This window comes from Theobroma umbraticum, unplaced genomic scaffold (genome assembly GCF_002168275.2).
Source record: "Theobroma umbraticum cultivar Fairchild unplaced genomic scaffold, ASM216827v3 scaffold_204.0, whole genome shotgun sequence".
Taxonomy (NCBI): Eukaryota; Viridiplantae; Streptophyta; class Magnoliopsida; order Malvales; family Malvaceae; genus Theobroma; species Theobroma umbraticum.
Window position 1 is genome coordinate 5,176,988 of NW_018397267.1, and position 18,787 is coordinate 5,195,774.

The 18,787-nt window shown below is 37.6% G+C and overlaps 4 protein-coding genes across 4 annotated transcripts; 2 read left to right on the top strand and 2 right to left on the bottom strand.

The window, feature by feature from the left end:
* Positions 1-1,908: 1,908 nt before the first annotated feature.
* Positions 1,909-4,911, top strand: LOC110424246 (Leucine-rich repeat protein kinase family protein). The gene is made up of 2 exons (XM_021438788.1): positions 1,909-3,397; positions 3,829-4,911. The coding sequence occupies exons 1-2, from the start codon at positions 2,053-2,055 to the stop codon at positions 4,536-4,538; spliced, it is 2,055 nt and encodes a 684-aa protein (XP_021294463.1). The 5' UTR covers positions 1,909-2,052; the 3' UTR covers positions 4,539-4,911.
* A 2,229-nt stretch (positions 4,912-7,140) lies between these two features.
* LOC110424248 (exocyst complex component EXO70A1-like) lies at positions 7,141-9,724 on the top strand. The gene has a single exon (XM_021438790.2). The coding sequence runs from the start codon at positions 7,470-7,472 to the stop codon at positions 9,330-9,332; it is 1,863 nt and encodes a 620-aa protein (XP_021294465.1). The 5' UTR covers positions 7,141-7,469; the 3' UTR covers positions 9,333-9,724.
* A 1,107-nt stretch (positions 9,725-10,831) lies between these two features.
* On the bottom strand, positions 10,832-14,685 carry LOC110424249 (Lung seven transmembrane receptor family protein). The gene is made up of 5 exons (XM_021438791.2): positions 14,347-14,685; positions 12,904-13,822; positions 12,114-12,209; positions 11,716-11,852; positions 10,832-11,356 (listed from the first exon to the last, which is right to left on the bottom strand). The coding sequence occupies exons 1-5, from the start codon at positions 14,553-14,555 to the stop codon at positions 11,182-11,184; spliced, it is 1,536 nt and encodes a 511-aa protein (XP_021294466.1). The 5' UTR covers positions 14,556-14,685; the 3' UTR covers positions 10,832-11,181.
* Positions 14,686-15,397: 712 nt separating this feature from the next.
* LSM1B (Small nuclear ribonucleoprotein family protein) lies at positions 15,398-18,696 on the bottom strand. Its single transcript, XM_021438802.2, has 5 exons — positions 18,050-18,696; positions 17,262-17,330; positions 17,058-17,173; positions 16,898-16,960; positions 15,398-15,787 (listed from the first exon to the last, which is right to left on the bottom strand). The coding sequence occupies exons 1-5, from the start codon at positions 18,108-18,110 to the stop codon at positions 15,710-15,712; spliced, it is 387 nt and encodes a 128-aa protein (XP_021294477.1). The 5' UTR covers positions 18,111-18,696; the 3' UTR covers positions 15,398-15,709.
* Between the last annotated feature and the right edge of the window lie 91 nt (positions 18,697-18,787).

Below are 18,787 nucleotides of genomic sequence, written 5' to 3' on the forward strand. Positions count from 1 at the left end.
CTTCCTCTTCCCTATTTCCCCTACTTCCCTATTTTGCTGAGTTCTTTTTTATTTTTAATTTTTTTGTTGTTCTTGGTATCTTTGATAGTTTGTGCAAATTAATCAAGAAAAATCTGTTGAATCTTAAGGATAATCATTACAATTCTTTTGCATTGAGTTTCATACTTTGAATAAGTCAAATTTAACCTTAAAGACAATATATCATGCCTCAAACTAGTTTTTGTTGTCATTTGCTTCATTATTTTGCCAACAACACTAACCTTAAAATAAATAAAGGGTAGAGATTCAATTCAACTAACACGACATTGGTGGTTAAGGTTTAAAGGTCCAAGTCAATTGGTAAAAAATCTAAAGGTGATATGTCCAGATCCAACAATGTTTAATAGTTTCGATATGAAGGGTATGTACATATTTAGAGGCATTGTCCTACAAAAAGGGGTAAGAGTAATGGGACCAAAGTTAAATGTGTTTTAGTTACTTATAATGATGATTTTGTTGTCCTTATAATCTCAGAAGATACCTTAGTGATAGTTAATATTTAGATTTTACTTCTGTCACTCATGTGTGCTCCAAAAAAGATGTTTTGATTTTGCTTCAAGAAATAGTGGTCAAAAATTTGACTTTGGGTGATAACTCAATTATGAAAGTCATGGGTTTTGGAATTATGAGAGTTAAAATTTTTGGTGAGGTTGTGCACTCTTTTGATGGTGTGATCTATTTCTAAAAGATGTGTAAGAATTTAATATCATTGAATCTATTAAACTCTAAGAGATATAGATTTGTTATCAGAATGATAAAAGTCACATAAAATCATATGTGGTTAATAATTGGATTGATATTAATAAAATTTAAAAATATAAAGACTCATTTTATACAAATTATAATAAAATACAAAAATAAAATTCAGAATTTAAACATTTCACTATCATTTCGTCCTTTTATTTCTGTAGCTCATAATTGAGTTGTTTTATACTAATTCGGATTGTGGTCGATGGCTTGTGGTTCTTAGATTCCTAGTTTGGATTCCTTGGGCTTGTACTAAAGGATACTTTTCCCCCATTGTCGAATGGTTTTTCTTGATTCGGTATCAAACAAAGGTAATAATAGAAATAATGTCAAAGTCAAACCACGGTCCTCAGTACCTAGTTCTTACTTGGTCCAAGAAACAAGCCCACCACTTTTCGCTTGACAAGCTTATAAAGCTGCTGGAGTAGATTGTTGGGTCACAAATCCAGGTAGCACCAATGTTGAGTTTTGGGCCAAAGCGCCCTTTTACTGCCCTACCACCCAAACCCAAGCATTCTGCCCCACCGGCCCACGATATACACAAGTACAAAAAATTAAAAAACAAAAAATGAAGAAAAATCTCACAGTAGTATGTTAAATCATTAACAAAATTCATATGAAATAAAAAAGACCCCTATAAATGATTTATTTTTGTAACAAAAAAAGAGATTAATTAATATTATGTTATAAATATTTAATCTCTCATTTCTTGTTTTAATTAGATTAATTAAAAGAGGGAAAAAGAAGAAGAAGGAAGGAATGTTAAACATTACCTAATAAGATAGATACTGTAGGGAGAGAATTGTAGATTCTGAAAATCTCATCAATTGAATTGAGTAGAAAGTAGACACCAGAAAAAGCGTTCCACGCCATTCGGCTTATGGTCTACCCATTTATTCAGGTCGACAGTGTTTTATCACAGCACAAGTATAGGCTGAAAGCCGAAGTTTTGAGGGGGTGATGATCCTTTCGATCCATACATGTTAACTGTAATAACGGTTTTTTTGTCTCTTTTTCAAACTTGACTTGTTCAAAACCTGCGCCCTCTCCCTCTTTCTAAGGCTCTCTTTGCCCTCACCCAAACAAACAGAAAGAAAAAAAAAAAAAAGGAAAAAGAAAACAGACAAACCGACACCATGAGGAAAACACAACAACAATGTAAGCCAATACGAAAATTTAGCACAGCAATAAGTCTCCACAATCATACGACTACTAAAAATACGTTGCCAAAAACCTCCCTGAGGCCTCCAGTTTCCGGTTAAAGTAATGGCCGTGGCTTGGCTTTTCAGGCCATTTCTCCTTTGGACATCACTCTTGGTCCTGTTGCCATTGACATTTTCGGTATCAGATTCTGAGGCCTTGTTAAAGCTCAAGAAGTCTTTTACCAATGCTAGTGCTCTGGATTCTTGGGTGCCAGGCTCGGCCCCTTGCAATGAAGAAGGTACTTGGAACGGACTGCTTTGTCACAAGGGCATTGTCACCGGTTTGCGTCTTGAAGGGATGGGATTATCAGGAAATATTGATGTTGATGCTTTGGTCTGGATTAAGGGTTTGCGTTCTTTCAGTGTTATTAACAATTCCTTTACAGGGACCATTCCTGAAATCAATCGTTTGGGTGCTTTGAAGGCTTTATTCTTGTCACGGAATCAGTTTTCGGGTGAAATCCCAACGGAGTATTTTGCCAAAATGGAGTCATTGAAGAAAGTTTGGTTATCACATAACAAATTTACAGGGAACATTCCATATTCATTGGGTCAGTTGCCCCATCTCATTGACGTACATCTCGAAAACAATCAATTTAGTGGACATATTCCGGCTTTTAATTCCCCAAGTTTGAAGTCTGTCAATTTGTCAAACAATGAGCTTGTAGGGGAGATTCCTTCTAGTTTGTCAAAATTCAATCCAAATTCATTTGCGGGAAATCCAGGTCTTTGCGGAGAACAGGTGGGTGTTGACTGTAGCAAGGCAATCGATAGATCCCCGGAACCAATGCCAAGTCCAGAAAACACTGCGCCAGTTGTCCAGGATCATGGACGTAAAAATGATTCCAAAAAGATCATTGCTGCAATCATAACGCTAGGGGTGATGCTACTTTCAGTGATTCTCTTCTTTGCAATTAGATGGAGGAAAAAGAAAAAGGGGGATTCCGACGTGCTTGGAAGGGGAAGTCCTGACGGGGCAGTTTCGGTGCAGGTTTCGGTGGCAGCTAGAAGAGAAATGGAAGAAAGCAGAAAGAATGCAAGCTCTAGCAGTAGAGGGTCTAATCATGCAAAGGGCAGTGCTGGTGTTATAGCCGAACTAGTGATGGTAAACGATGAAAAGGGTGTTTTTGGGTTGCCAGATTTGATGAAGGCGGCAGCAGAAGTGCTTGGAGTTGGAGGGTTGGGATCTTCTTATAAGGCCGTGATGGCTAATGGAGTCGCGGTGGTGGCGAAAAGGATGAGGGAGATGAATGCGCTAGGAAAAGATGCGTTTGATGCAGATGTTAGAAAGCTTGGAAAGCTACGACACCCCAATATTTTGACACCTCTAGCTTACCATTACCGGACAGATGAAAAACTTTTTGTCTATGAGTACCTTCCTAAAGGCAGTTTGCTTTACCTATTGCATGGTATAAAATTATCTTCCCCTCAAGTTTATATTTTCTGCCCTTGTTTCTTATATTCGTCTCCAATCCTTGAATGAATAAATTTTGCCTTTTTCTCTGTTTCCGTTTTGGCAAAAAAAGGCTGAGAATCCATATTAGGATGCGTTCAGTAGCGTGATGGGAAATGAGATGAAGAGGTTTCTGAGGACATTGAAATGTGATATTGCTCTTTAACACCTGAACATGCCCCGTGGTTCATTAGTCATTTCGTTGTCGATTAGAGGAGTACTGACTAGCTTTTTCCACTTTCTAGCTTCACAATCATTGCATAAATGTTCTCCAATCTGCTGTCGTTTTTGAACTCATTCAGCATTTTCATTCCTGTGTATGTTTTATGTCCTTATACGCAATAGTCTATCATCCATGGATTCTGATAAGAACATATAATTCTCCAGGTGACCACGGCACGTCCTGTCCTGAACTTGATTGGCCTGCCAGACTAAAGATTGTGCAAGGAATTGCCCAGGGACTGGATTATCTTCACACTGAACTTGCTTCTCTTGATGTGCCTCATGGAAATCTGAAATCAAGTAATGTTCTGCTCGGCCCTGATAATCATCCATTTCTCTCGGACTATGGGTTTTGGCCATTAGTAAACACTAACGGGGCACAAACCCTGTTTGCATATAAGACTCCGGAAGCGTTACAACATGGAATGGTATCCCCTAAAAGTGATGTATACTGCCTAGGAATTATCATTCTTGAGATCCTTACAGGGAAATTCCCTTCTCAATATCTTAGAGATGGCAAAGGTGGGACTGACGTAGTCCAATGGGTGACATCTGCATTTTCAGAAGGGAGACAAGCTGAGTTGCTTGATCCAGAGATTGCCTGCTGCCAAAATTCACTTGCTAGCATGGAGAAGCTCCTCCATATAGGCTTACTTTGCACTCAAAGTAGTTCTGACCAGCGATTGGAGATGAAAGAAGCCATTAGAATGATAGCGGAGATAGAAGTAGAGGGAGGCATAGAGTTTCACTCTCAGGCTCGAACAATTGAAGTCTTACCATCTCTTCGAGATGGAATTCCAGATGCAGCAACTAGTAACTCATCTAGTTTCCTAGAAGGGAAAGGTGAGCACGCAACAACGAGACATGGACCATAAAGCTTTGAAGATAGCTCAGGGCGTCGTGGTGGTGAGTTTGTCTTTGCCTTCTAATAGCCAGCTACAAAGCAATTACGTGCACAAGAATTTAAAGAGAAGTATTGATTTTAGGATGTGGAAACTGTCTGTATTTAATTCTCAAGAGAGAATGAGTTCCAGTTGCTTCTACAACGATCTCTAGGCCCCTCTTGTAGAAGTTTTAGGTTTTAAGTTAAATATGAACAAGGGTGAAGAACATGTTGAAATCTAAGCTTAGACTTTCCAATTTCTTCAAACCTATAACTTGCCTAGTTTTAACTTTGCTGAAACATGTTTTATAAGTATTCTATATTGTTTGAATAACAACTTAAGGAACTATGTTTACTGCTGCTAAGCTAGTGTTTGCAGGAACTCTAAACGAGGATGGGCAAGAAAAGAGGTTAAATTTGAACCTTAACTATTCATTAAAGAAGCAACTGCCAGTAAATTAATTCTGTAAACAGGATGTTCTGGCTTGTAGCTGTACAATCAATACAATATCCCGTCCCAGAAATCAAAGGGTTTTTTTTTTTCCATATTGCTTTTGTCCAAAAATCTCATTTTCATCGACAAATATGAAGCTAATCTCCCCTAGATTTTCCCAACAAGTTCGACTTTTAGCAAGTCGAGGACAATGGGTGGTGTGCCAACCCCCAAAAAGGACTTTGCTGTAAAGTAATAGAGGTTGGCTTCACTGTCTCCATCTAAATTCTGATTAAACCAAGATTTTTGGGATTTTCTGCATTATATCAAGCCCAACTGTTTGGCCTCAACACTCTGCTTCTGACAGATTAAAAACATTATAGTAGTCAACTCATCTCTACATCATATAGCTCAATACAGCTGGCATACAGCAATAAGCATACGTTTGCCATAGAATTATATAACTTGAACATCTTCCCGAGTTCCCATACTTGCACACTGAACCAGGACAGTGATTCTTGGGCTTATTATAATCGATTGGAATTTTCACTAAACACTTGGGTTAGAAATGCAAATTTTGTATGCCTATATAAATCAGGTTACCCTTAGGACCAAGACAAAAAATATAATCGATGGTTATTTTCATGCTTTCCCCTCCTTCAAGTTCATGTAAATAGTGAGCTCATACCAGGACTCAGCCATGCCTTTTACAGTAAACAAACAACCAGTGAGCTCATTTAAAAATTTTATAGTAACAATTGACATAAATTTAAATATACCGTCAATTGTGAAATTCAAGTCAATAAATAGGGAATATAGTGAGAAAGTAGTGAAAAATTCAAGAGTTTTTAGTAGTAGTGCCAGTGTGCCTTATCCCTAATGAGACAAATTTACTACATAAATTTTTAGTAGTACCTATCAATCCAACTTGTATCTTTTAAAGTCAAAAAATCTTGTGCCAGAAGAGCATTACCACAGGGAAGAAGTACATGAGGAAAAGCCAAAACTCTTGAGGTTTTTTTCCAGTATCTTGATTACCCTGCAAGCAAGCTGCAGCCAGCCACTCGTGCAACTCCTGATTTAAAACCCATTCCTCTCTCCTCTTCATTGTTGTTATTGTTATATTATTATTACTACATTAATCAAGATTCATCATAAAATCCTCAAATTAATTATAAAAATAAACTGTACAACGACATATTTCATGTCATTGAAAACTTGATTTATGTAAATAGAAAATTTTACGTGCATTTAAGAATGCATGCACGTGAATGTAGGCCTAATTTGGCAGTAGATTAGTTGACATCATTTAATTCATCATTTAAATCTTTGATTAATTTAAGATGTCATGTCTGTGGCCCAGGGCAGCAAGGGTGAACAGGAATATATGCTAATTAGGGAGTAGCCTAGCTTCCAGCATGTTAAGCTGTTGCTTGGCTGTCCCACCGGGAAATGCATCTGAAATTTCTGAATTATGGTTAACGCATTAATAAATAATAAAAAAAAAGACTACAATTGATAACTGGAATTAGGAAACAACGATCCACTTAGTGAAAATTGATGTATAGGCAGTTTGGAATTTATAATTAATAAGGTGTGGACGTAGCACAAATTGAGCTATGATCTAGAATTGATAGAACGATAGCTGATTTTGTTGTATGAAATTCATTGATGGTGCAAAGAAGAAATGAATTAAAAAACAAAAAGAAAGGAGAAGAGAAAAACATGTGGGGAAGAAGGGCAGCCGATCGTGCAGAGAATGTGGATGGGCCTGGACCCATTTCAAACCTTAAAGAGAAGGCCCGGGTTTGATCCTATTGGGCAATCAAATCGGGACCATCAAATAATAGAGTAGAGAGCGACCCACTGGAAATTCTCAATTTTCTATTTATTTTTATTTTTCACAAATTCATTTTGTTTTTCAACAAATGAAATCAGAGGGAACAGGAAAAAGCAGAAGAAAAGTCCAATAAAAATAAAGATTCAAGAAAAGGCAGAAGTAGCAAAATTCGCGGCAAGTTCGACGGCGGGAGACCCAATCGGCGGCGACTGTGGCAAGAAAAAGAGAAAAAAATCTAGAAGAGAAAATAAAGAAAAAAGTCAAAAGTGTCAAAATTGAAAGTCCAAAGATAATAATCCTTGAAAATTCCACAAAAGAGACCCCACTTTTCCTTATCTCTCTCTCTAAATTCACGTTCAGACAAAAATCCCATCAGCTGCCTTACTAGACCACCCACTTTACATTTCATTATTAGCTCTCTTTCTCTCCGCCTCTTTCCCTTCCTCTCGCCACACCGCACCACCATCTTCACCTTCTCCCCCATAACAGTCGCCACCTTTTCCAATATTCTTACAAAACAAAACAAAAAGAAAAAACCAAATTCAGTCCTTTGCTTTTCCTTAACCTTTTCCCAAGATTCCAAAAAAAGATTTTTTTCCCCTTTTTGCTAATTCTGCAGTTTCTATTTTTTTATTTTCTGAAAGTTAGTTATGGAGCCGCCGGAGAGCAGTAATAAGGACGGTCACGGCTACGAATCGGCGGAGAAAATAATTCTACGGTGGGATTCAACGACATCGGAAGAAGCAAGAGAGAGAATGATCTTCGAAACGGATCGTCAGGAAGCCGATCTTTACCTCCAGGCCGTCGATGAAATCCAACGGTCCTTATCCAACGCGTCAATCTCATCCTCTTCCAACAACGCCGCCGATGAACAGTCAAAAGTCGACACCACAATCCAGATCGCCATGGCTCGTCTCGAAGACGAGTTCCGCAATATTCTTATCACTCACACATCCGCTTTAGAAACCGATTCTCTCGTCGATCCCATGTCGTCTTCGACATCAACTCCTTCTCTTCACGAGCTCGAAGAAGACGACAGCTTAAGCAGCCACGGTAACAGTAGCAACCACCTTCTCCAGCTTCAGCACTGTGAATCTTCGGATAGTTCGAGTTACCGATCTACGAGCAGTATCCGAGAAGTGGATCTGATGCCGGCCGAAGCGATTTCCGATTTACAGGCGATTGCGATGAGGATGATCTCGTCTGGTTACTTGCGTGAGTGTATTCAAGTGTACGGGAGCGTGAGGAAATACGCCGTTGACTCGAGTTTTCGGAAACTCGGAATCGAGAAGCTCAGCATCGGAGATATTCAAAGGCTTGAATGGGAAGCTTTGGAGAGTAAAATTCGGCGGTGGATTCGCGCGGCTAAAGTTTGCGTCAGGATTTTGTTTGCCAGCGAGAAGAAGCTTTGCGAACAAATCTTTGAGTGTGTCGGAACGGATATCGATGACGCGTGTTTTATGGAAACTGTTAAAGGGCCAGCAATTCAGTTATTTAACTTCGCGGAAGCTATAAGTATAAGTAGGAGATCTCCTGAAAAGCTTTTTAAGATTCTTGACTTACATGATGCTTTGATGGATTTGTTGCCTGATATTGAGGCGGTTTTCAATTCGAAGTCATCGGATTCGATTCGAGTTCAGGCTGCGGAGATTTTGTCCAGGTTGGCTGAGGCGGTACGAGGGATTTTGTCCGAATTCGAAAACGCAGTTTTAAGAGAGCCGTCGAGAGTGCCTGTCCCTGGTGGGACGATCCATCCTCTGACTAGGTATGTTATGAATTATATCAGTTTGATATCTGATTATAAACAGACTTTGATTGAGCTTATAATGTCGAAACCGTCTACGGGTTCGAGGTATTCGGGTGATCCATCCACCCCGGATATGGAGTTTGCTGAGTTGGAAGGCAAAACCCCTTTAGCTTTGCATTTGATTTGGATTATTGTTATTTTGCAATTCAATTTGGATGGCAAGTCTAAGCATTACAGAGATGCATCTTTGGCACATTTGTTTATAATGAATAATGTTCATTACATTGTTCAGAAGGTTAAAGGGTCGCCCGAGTTGAGGGAAATGATTGGGGATGATTATTTGAGGAAGTTGACAGGGAAGTTTAGGCAGGCCGCCACGAGTTATCAGAGAGCTGCTTGGGTGAGGGTTCTGTATTGTCTGAGAGATGAAGGGTTGCATGTGAGTGGGGGTTTTTCTTCTGGGGTGTCCAAGAGTGCGTTGAGGGAAAGGTTTAAGACTTTCAATGCTCTGTTTGAGGAGGTTCATAGGACTCAAGCAACATGGTTGATACCTGATGCTCAGCTTAGGGAGGAACTAAGGATTTCTATGTCCGAGAAGTTGATCCCTGCTTACAGGTCGTTTCTTGGGCGGTTTAGGAGTCATATAGAGAGTGGAAAGCACCCAGAGAATTACATCAAGTATTCAGTTGAAGACTTGGAAACTGCTGTGTTGGATTTCTTTGAGGGAAACCCTGTGTCTCAGCACTTGAGGAGGAGATCTCAGTGAAAGGAGTGGAGGTGAGGTGAGGTGAGTTGAGTTGAGTTTTGCCATGGTAGAACTAGGAGACATTCTTTCAATTTTTTGTGGGGGTGTTTGGGCCATGTGGAGCTGGTGAATCTGGGCTGCCCTGAGCTCTCCAATCTGTTTAATAATGGTTGATTGAATTATTTTTTAATGTTGAGAAAGCAACAAGTTGTTTGGGAACATCAGGTGTTAGCATTCCAGAATAGCCAGGCGCCGAAGCCTGGATGCTTTCTGCACTGTAAGCATTATGTTGGTTTTGTTACCACATTCTAGATTTTGTTCCATTTGTTCATACGGTTAATGTTGCATTTGTAATTTTATATGTGTGTTTGCTTTTATTATTAATTATATGATATGGAGATTTTTTTTTAAAATTTTTTGCCACATTTTAAGTTTGCATACCGCTTTGATTGAAGCATTCTTGATTGTAAGTAACTAATTATCATAGGCATTGATGTTTAAGGGAAGCATTCTTGATTGGTGGTATCTCTCCTTCAATTACATGTATGGATGGAGACAAATGATGGGGGCAAGCTCAAAATTGAAATGTGATATGCTGGAACCTGGAAGTTGGCCTGTCATTTGTCAAGTCAACTTCTCTGGTTTTTATCTTCTAATATTCAACTTTATTGTATATAAAAAAGACTCGGTATACGTTAATGTGTCTGCTAATGGGATTTAGGGCGAATTTATGAGTCACACTCCAACTGCTCCAATTGGTTATCGTCGAAGATTTCTTTCAAACTGGTTCATCGGTATTTGACGTATGCACTAGCTAAAGTAATTGGCCGCGAGAACGGCGATTTGCTTGAAATTCAAGCAGATGATGGCTATTAGGTCAAATCAACGCCTGCCGATGCATTACTTTATAGGCATTTATTAATTCCTCTCGTTGATCATCCATACAAAAGCACAGCGGAAACGTCAAAAGGCTGCTTTTGCAATTCATGAATAAATGAGCATGCAAAAATGATTAGTGCTCTGGTAGCATAAGATAATTGAAATGAAGGATACTTCCCTGACCTTTCACCGTTCTTTACCCTTCATAGATAAATTAGTGACTCTCAAAAGGCTCCGTTATTGGTCAGAGACGCTATATTCTTCCAGGAAGTTGCTCAATTTCTCAAAAGAAACACAAAAGAAGGCTAGTGTCACATGCGATTTAAAAAACAATAGATGGTTATTGGTGCATGATTTTCTACTTAAACAAAAATATTCACTTCTTTTTCTCAATTAAAAGAAAAAAAAAACCCCAGACGGCTTGTAACGTGACTCATGTCCTCTCTATTTCTTTCTAGAGGATCAATCACATCCTCCTTGTTAAAAAATAAACTTTTAAGAACAAGGGATTAAGCTCTAACTAAACTCGAAATTAAATAACATCCAGGAAGAGATAGGTGGCCTACGCAGCTGGCTTCTCATTGCTTGATTTTCTCCAATCTTAGATGATACCTGTTTGATAATGATAATAAAGAAGCTAATTAAATAACATGTCAAACTATATTAATCTCAAAGAGGACGTTGCACGGATTGCCTGTTCCCTTGGTAACAACTAACTGATGAACAATTTAATGACTAACTAAACAAATACAAAGAAACAATATGACCTTTGGGGTAAAGCAAAAAAAAAAAAAAACAAAAGAGAGAAAAGGGGAGGGGAACGAAAAAGCTCAACGGCTGACTTTTGGTTGTCATGATTGCCACCTTCATATCATTACGGTCCCAAGAAAAGTTGAATCATCGTTACAACAATGACAAGGCCTCCAATTAAGTGAATCAGAATGTTGAACCCAGTTCTAAGCATCCCAGATTCACAGCTGGGGTTTTTAAGTCACTCTGTCTTGTCTTCTTCCAAATCACCATTTGATGCCCCATTACCGCCCTGCACTGGTCTAGCCTCTGGTGCACTTCTAAAATCTTTTGAAGGTGTTGGAGAGGGTTTTATGAGTGTCAAAGTAGTATTATCTTTGTCAAAATCTTCATTTGCTTCATCAGAGTAAGCATACCTATTAAGATCAGAACAACCAAATGGTGAGTGCACAAGAAGTTGCAAAGACATTGAAATAAGTTCTCCAAGCACCAAACCGACATTAAAAAAATGCTGGAACTTTAATTGAGCCACAATGCAGCACAGCTAAGAGTCTCTAATCTCACTAACACCGATAAAACCAACCAACATATTATAATCAATCATATAAAGTCATCTCAAGTTTCTGGGTATTACCTTGATTTACATTCAGGAAATACTTTAAGCAATTAGATAGCATGATTTTTTTTTTAAAAAAAAAGTCCATAAAATGCTTTAAACAATTAGAAAAGGGATGGCAGAAAGAGATGATTAGGGTTCAACAAGCTAGATCTTTACCGCATTGAATTCTGAGAGGGTGCCCAAAGAACACAGATGACACATAGCAGAGAGAAAGATAAGACTTGCCAGAAGGCTGGGATGATCCAGGCATTCTGCCACTGCTCATTGTAGACATCATTTGACTTGAAATAAAGCTGAAAATACAGTGTTACAAAAGATGTAAGATGCACGAGGTTTTACACAACAATGCCATTTCTAAAATGTTAATTTATATTTTGCTCACACTATCCATTGCAGTTTTTGATTAATCCATTTCATGCTTCCTAAATTAAAGATGCAAGGTTGCACAATTAAACTGCTTGCGTGCTCTTTATCTTCTTGTAAATTACATGCTAAACTTAAGTCCATTGCTAAAGAAGCTAAAAAAAAGTATCCAAGATAAAGGACTTGACTACCTCGTAGCATATCCAGCCCACGGACACAATAACAGCTACTGCCAATGCATTTGTGAACTTCCTGTATATATCCAGCTTTACCACCATCCTTCTAGACTGTTGCACCCAGTAGTGAGAAAAAATTGCAAAATATTTTACTTAAAGTTCAAGTGTCATCACTTTTAATATTAAAAAAACAATAAAATATGGGTGATTACTGTTATTAACTTGCATCATAGAGTTTGCCAAAACTCAATAGACAATGAAATGCATTCATGAGCATGTGTTGGACCATAGATCAAGCAGCAAATATTATCTAGGAACCATGCCTATTATTAGCTTCTTTATTACACCGTCAATTATTTCTATTAGTAGAAACAAATTGATGCACCTGGATTTTAAAGCAGTAGAAGGCACAATATGCAAGGGATAGCTTTTTTTATTTAAGTTCATAATCAGAAAATTCAATGTTTCTTTCCATTTAATTATAACAAATATTGTTGCTGGAGGCTGTTAACTTACAACGTGAAGGAACTTATAAGGATCTCCATTTACTTCATATTAACTAAACATCAAAGAATTTATAAAAATCTCCTCTCCTATTTTTGTGAGGATTCTAATTATTCATATGATCATATGCTGTCAGGATCAATCATCACTTGTTTATATCCAATTGCAAAGGGTGAAGATGGACATCTTTGTCATAGAGGATCTAAAGAATTCACTCTTAAACATGAATGAGTTGCCAAGGAAAAAAAAACAAATATTGCTATTATCTTGACATCACTGACAAAGATAAACAAAAAATTACCTGAAGTTTATTTAAATTTGCAGACAGAGAAGTAAAGATCCAAAGAATGAAGAAGGCATCTAAGATGGCCACAGGAAGAACCAAAAACAGTCTGGCCTTTCCAGAAAGATCACTCACTGCACCAACATTTTCTACCAATTCAAGAACTTCAGATGCCAGAAAGAAGGTTGCTCCAAGCATGATTACCTTTGATGTAAGCCCACCAAGAGTAGGTCTCACAACACCATAACCCATGGAAACCATCAAAATAATAATCCGTGCAATTGTACGCTTAATAGTACCAAAGGTGACTGCCCATATGGTGATCCCAACAGGCCTGATTCCACTCTCATTGAATTCAGCATAATCAAAATACCAAAGAGCCATCTCAAGCATGCCAAGTGTTATCACTAATGTTATACAGTTTTGCAAAGGAAGAACCTCCCTCCAAAATCTAGCATATTGTGAGAACCAAAAGATTCCAAGGATCACAAAAGCAAGGGACATGAACCCATAGAAATTCATCAGTGGTGCCATTCTACCAGGTAGATAGCCAGTAGGATTTTTCCATACAGTTTTCCCCTCCACAGTCAAATCTCTAAGATTTAAATCACAGTGAATGAAGTACAAATTATACATCCCAGTTTTAGTAATTTGAACAGACTTTGATGGCAATGTTGCAACCTCCTCATCTCCATTAAATGAAATGCCAAACACTGTGGGCCAGCTAGGATTCTCTGCGGAAGGGCGGCGAATAACTTCTCCTTCCAAACAAACACCCAGTTTTGCAAGATCCACCGTGCAACAAACAGCTCTTTGACCGCCATAAGCTGAACCTCCAATTGTCTCTCTATCTTCCACCTCAAAAACAATTGCTTGGATCGACCGGGAACTAAAGTTAGCAAATTCTTTGGGTCTACGGAATGTAATCTTCTCAAAACTGGTTCAAGATTACCACACAAAATCAGGCATTCAAAATGAAAAAAAAAAAAAGAAGGAGAAACATCTTCAATGCTCTCAGGAATTCAAACATCTAAATCAATTCCACATTGATAATCTTATTTGCAACATGGTTTTTTCCCTTTTGTTGCTCTAATAAGTAGGTACTATGTTTAACTTGACTTGACCGGACCACTTACTTAATTAAAGAAAATTTAGCAAGAATCTCAGGTTTTTGAGAAAATTTAATATTTTATTCTCTTCGGGTAGAAAAAAGTCTGATCTTTTAGTCCGTTTTACTTAAAATACATATTCTTTAAATCTGTTACCACTGTTTCTAGCCAAATTCGTCTTGCCACCAATTCTAATTCAGTAGCAGATCCTAACAGTTCTCAAATCCCAAACATTTCCAACTTAAAGCCACTAAAACCATCAAGAAAATAAAGAGATCTAAAAGCCAAAAGCAGTATATACTTACATACAACATGGGAATTGTGAAGAAAAACATGGGAAAGTGAAAATTACCGGATGTAAGAGTCACCACCGACGGCAGTTACATTGTGGGGGTCAGGAAAAGAAGAATAAATGCCTTCGCTGCCGCCGTGGACGACGAATGCGTTGCCTTTACTGACGAATTTCTCTCCATTGTACTCATGAACTGAAGCGTCACCGATAAAAAAGAAGAAGAAACACAAAAGGGATAGAAGGAATGGAGAATTTTGAAGCTTCAGCATTTCCAACCAGAGTTCTATTAGTTAGATAGAAAGAAAAGATGGAGCTTTTGGTTGGATCTGCTGATTTGCAGAGTGAAAGGAAACCTTCTTGTACTTGGAGAGAGCTAAACGCTAAAGGCCAAAGTAAAAGCAGCAGGTAAACCGTGTAACTATAATTTATATTAAAAAAGAATGAGAGAATGATTAGGTACGGCGTTAACAGGCAAAGCTGAGGATGATTTAATCCTGACCGTTGGTTATTCGACTTTTGGGTTTAACGTAAGATTAGAAACAGGCTAATCATCATTGAATTTCCTCAAGCGGTGCTTTAGATTAATGCTTAATTAATGATAAAAGAAGTGAGAATTGGTGTTACTTGTTAGAGCAAGTGGGAACACTGTCCGTTTATTTGTACCCACTCCCCAGTTTTTGTCAATAAAAGTAACGGCAATGGGCTTAACAATGGCTAGGAGCTATAAGCCATGCCCATGGGCCATGCCTGGGGTACTGGTTAGAATTATGCATTTCCTATCCAGTCATCAGTACTCTGTCTTTAAATGCCCAAAAACTCCCACAACAATTCTTCACATGAACCTTGTCTCCCTTTAAATAAAGAATTTGTATCTCTGTATTCTTTTCTTGGATGTCAGAAAACACACAAGTCATCAATAGCCTCTGGTTTTGTTCCCTTGTTTGATGATCAATCACACATTTTAAACATTAAGTGCCTTTCAGCTATCTGATTCGGGTTTGAGCCTCTGATTATTGTGGACCTGTGACAATATATCTTCTGTTTGAATTCCATTGTACGTTCCTGTTTCTATTTTATCCACACGCAAAGGAAGTTCTCTCTGGCATCAATGTCAAGAAACAAGCGTTTACTGCCGTGCAAAGCAATTATATATGAGAATTCAACATAACTTGGAGACTTCCAAGTTCCAAGGTAAATCTCTGAATATTTAGTAAAAGCCAAAAAAAAAAAAAACTAAGTTAGAACACCCGTAAATTGCGGCTAAGCTTTGTCAGATACATGGTTTGCAAATGTTACAAGAATTTAATGCTCTGAGGGAAATGAGAGAAACAAAGAGATGATGGAGCTGATTCTAGCCTACACATCTCCTACACCAACCGCCATAAAACTTGCGGATTGCCAAACAGGATGCAGGAAGCATAAGTTAGTCCAAATCAAGGAACTCCATTCGTTTCCTCATTGTACCTTTAAGATCTGTCGCGTCCCTTTCTGCTTTCTGTGCCTGCATATGTTGCAATGCTATTTATTAAGAAACTCAAATCAATAACAAAAGGGCATTCTTAACAGGGAAACTATGAAGACACCAATCATTCCAGAAAAAAAAAAAAAAAGCGGGTGCTCCGTAAATACTTCACAACATATATGCATGCAATGAACTAGTTTTTGCCCCCCAAAAAAAATAACAAAAATAAATCTTTAAACAAAACAGTGTAACTACATTCTAGACAAAATAGAGTTATCTACCAAAATATCACAACATATTTTAATTAATTGCGTTTAAACATTTAACTGATATGTCAAACCATTCTCAACAAAGTAGCGTCTGTAAGAGGTGAGGCATTTGGTTTCCAGATTATGAAGAGAAATGAAGTGACTAGAAAAAATGATTCTGTATATATATGTAATTGCATCTTAAGCATATGAAATCATGCAGCTGACATAATTGGTGATTCACTCCAATCATTAGGCAACATGCATTCCTACCCAAAAAACTGGGTTGAGGGAACAGGTCTGGCACAGCCAATTTCTTTTAAACCATTTTTTGTTCTTATGATTGAATTAGTAAACCAAGTACTATTAAGCATGCCATTCAAAGAATTGATGTAGACTACAAGCACAAACAGCTGGCTTTTATTATCTGTGAAGATGATAATTTCTTCCACAAAAGATGTTTTACTATTATAAATAGTTAAAATTTCCATAATTTATTCTTCCTATACAAAACATCAGGAGATATGGACAAAATCACAAGAAAAACCTACTTATGCTCTCCATTGGACCCATATTAATGACCACAAAAATCATTCATCATGTCACCCTTTTCTCCACCATCCTCATGTTCAAAATCCATGTGAATGCTTAAAACTTAGAACTATCTAAGCATCTGAATTTATTGACTTCAAAGATTATCATGTTTTACTCTATATAGTTTTTCTACATGGCAACATTTTAAAAAGTGATAGATCTCCACATAGAAATTGAAGGTGCTCAAAAATTAAAAAAAAAAAGAAGAGCTGATAAGCTTTCGGAGAGCCAAATGTGTCTCAAAGGAAATTCTGTTGGTAATGGAAACACATAGTAAGGCATACAAAAAAATGACTGAAAGACTTACCCTTCTAATTTCTGCTGCTGAAACACAAGTCATATGTGGAGGAAGTTCCTGTCTCTCCAAGTCCTAACACATCAAAAGCAAATAAGAGCACAAGAATGGAACAAACTAAAGCAAAGACTCAAGTAAGTCAATGAAACAAGATAACTTAGCTAAGTCATACCAGCTCACCAATCAAGACAACATTCTCCCCACGGATTACATATAGACCTAAAGGAATGTCGCAATACAGATCACCAACAATAACTCTCTCACAAGCACCCTCAAGAACAGCATTGGCTGAGACAAATTTAAAAATTTCAGAGACCAGAATAAAATGTTGTCATGTGAAGTCAAATAAAGTTAGGTGAGAAGAAGAAATTCGTACCAAATTGGTCAAAAGAACGTAAAGTTCCCATTAGCTTTCGACCATCCCGCAGCAGCACTAAAAGTTTTTCTGCATCATATATAATAGAGTGAGGTGCCAACCATAGGTAACACAAAAAAAAATGCTCCAAACATATGTTTGAATCAAACATCACATCTAAATGCTCTACAAAAGATCCATGTCTTGCTGAAAGTGATGATTAAAATAGAGAGATGTCACTTAACACACTAAAACCTTGTAACCATATCAGAAAGCTCCAGAAAAGATAAAGCAGTTAAGCAAGAATATGACCATGATTCATTACAGTTCAGCAGCCTATCATAATTTAGACAGTGTTGACCAGAAAGACTATCAATAATCATGCAACTGGCCAATCCCTTGAAAATTGAAAAATGTTCAATTTTCTTCCATAATAAACCCTGAACTTCCAATCCTACTGAACACTTTACATAATCAAATCAAACTTCCAACTGATAACTTCCACTAACTATATGCTGATTATTAACAAATACATGGGTCATCCGAAAAGACACTATTAAATAATATCTAAAGTTGATTGCAGAGTCTTCCACCATAAACGTTTAAATTAAGAAGACTCATGAGCTTGAGTATGCAACAACAAATTCAACACCCCATAAGCATGTAAACACAGGACAGCGACAATTGCTCTTACTACAGAAGTAACTCAACAGCCAATGCCAAAAAAACATGACTTTTTTAGCAAAATATTAATCCAAAAACACCATTAATTTAACGGCAATAACAAAAGAGAGAAAGAGAGAACGTACTGTCAAGATAACTGGCAAGAGAAGTAGAAAGGTAGATATCTTCAGGGCCTGCCCAAGACATTGATCAACTTATTTTTCGGTCTCTCCAAAAAATTCACCGAAAAAAATACAGCTTTTAAATACCAAATACCCAAATATGGCATTGGCTATTCAAATTTCTCCCTTTTTTTTATCTAACCCCGACCTCCAAAAATACAAATGAAAAAAACAATATAAAACCTCTCCCAAAAAAAGGAAGCAACCCAGACACGTAAATATCACGAATTACCCAAAAACCCAAAGAAATTCCCACAATTCTATGCTGCTAGATCCAAAAAACCTCTAACTTAAAAAAACCGTGGAAAGTTAGGAAGTTGGGTCTCTTTTTCTCTTCCGGTTTGAAGGGACTAAGTGGGGTTGGAGAAAAAAATACAAGAGCACTCAGATCCAATCGTGCCGGAAGAGAGAGAAAATTATGAGGAAACCCAATAAAATGCGGGAAAATTAGAAAAAGAGTGGAAATGGATTGGTAACTAGGGTTTGGGATTTAACATGGTGGAAATTGGATCTATTTGAGTAGATTTTGCTGCTGGGGTTTTCCATTTCTAACGCTATTTCATTTTTGGATTTTCGATAGAAAAAGGAGTGGAATGGCTAAAAGTAGGCCATAAAAAGAAAAAAATTTCGATTTTTGTTTATATTTTTATATTTTACTATATCCATGCTTAATGGAACTGTGGAAGTGATCAGAAGACGGCA

Excerpts from the sequence above, each read along its gene's own strand:
- LOC110424246 (XM_021438788.1), top strand. The coding sequence starts at position 2,053 with ATGGCCGTGGCTTGGCTTTTCAGGCCATTTCTCCTTTGGACATCACTC. Across the intron at positions 3,398-3,828 it reads TTTGCTTTACCTATTGCATG|GTGACCACGGCACGTCCTGT; the intron begins GTATAAAATTAT and ends ATAATTCTCCAG.
- LOC110424248 (XM_021438790.2), top strand. The coding sequence starts at position 7,470 with ATGGAGCCGCCGGAGAGCAGTAATAAGGACGGTCACGGCTACGAATCG.
- LOC110424249 (XM_021438791.2), bottom strand. The coding sequence starts at position 14,555 with ATGCTGAAGCTTCAAAATTCTCCATTCCTTCTATCCCTTTTGTGTTTC. Across the intron at positions 11,853-12,113 it reads TGGGCTGGATATGCTACGAG|CTTTATTTCAAGTCAAATGA; the intron begins GTAGTCAAGTCC and ends CTGTATTTTCAG. Across the intron at positions 11,357-11,715 it reads CCCTCTCAGAATTCAATGCG|GTATGCTTACTCTGATGAAG; the intron begins GTAAAGATCTAG and ends TGATCTTAATAG.
- LSM1B (XM_021438802.2), bottom strand. The coding sequence starts at position 18,110 with ATGTCTTGGGCAGGCCCTGAAGATATCTACCTTTCTACTTCTCTTGCC. Across the intron at positions 16,961-17,057 it reads TTGTCTTGATTGGTGAGCTG|GACTTGGAGAGACAGGAACT; the intron begins GTATGACTTAGC and ends TTGATGTGTTAG. Across the intron at positions 15,788-16,897 it reads CAGCAGCAGAAATTAGAAGG|GCACAGAAAGCAGAAAGGGA; the intron begins GTAAGTCTTTCA and ends CAACATATGCAG.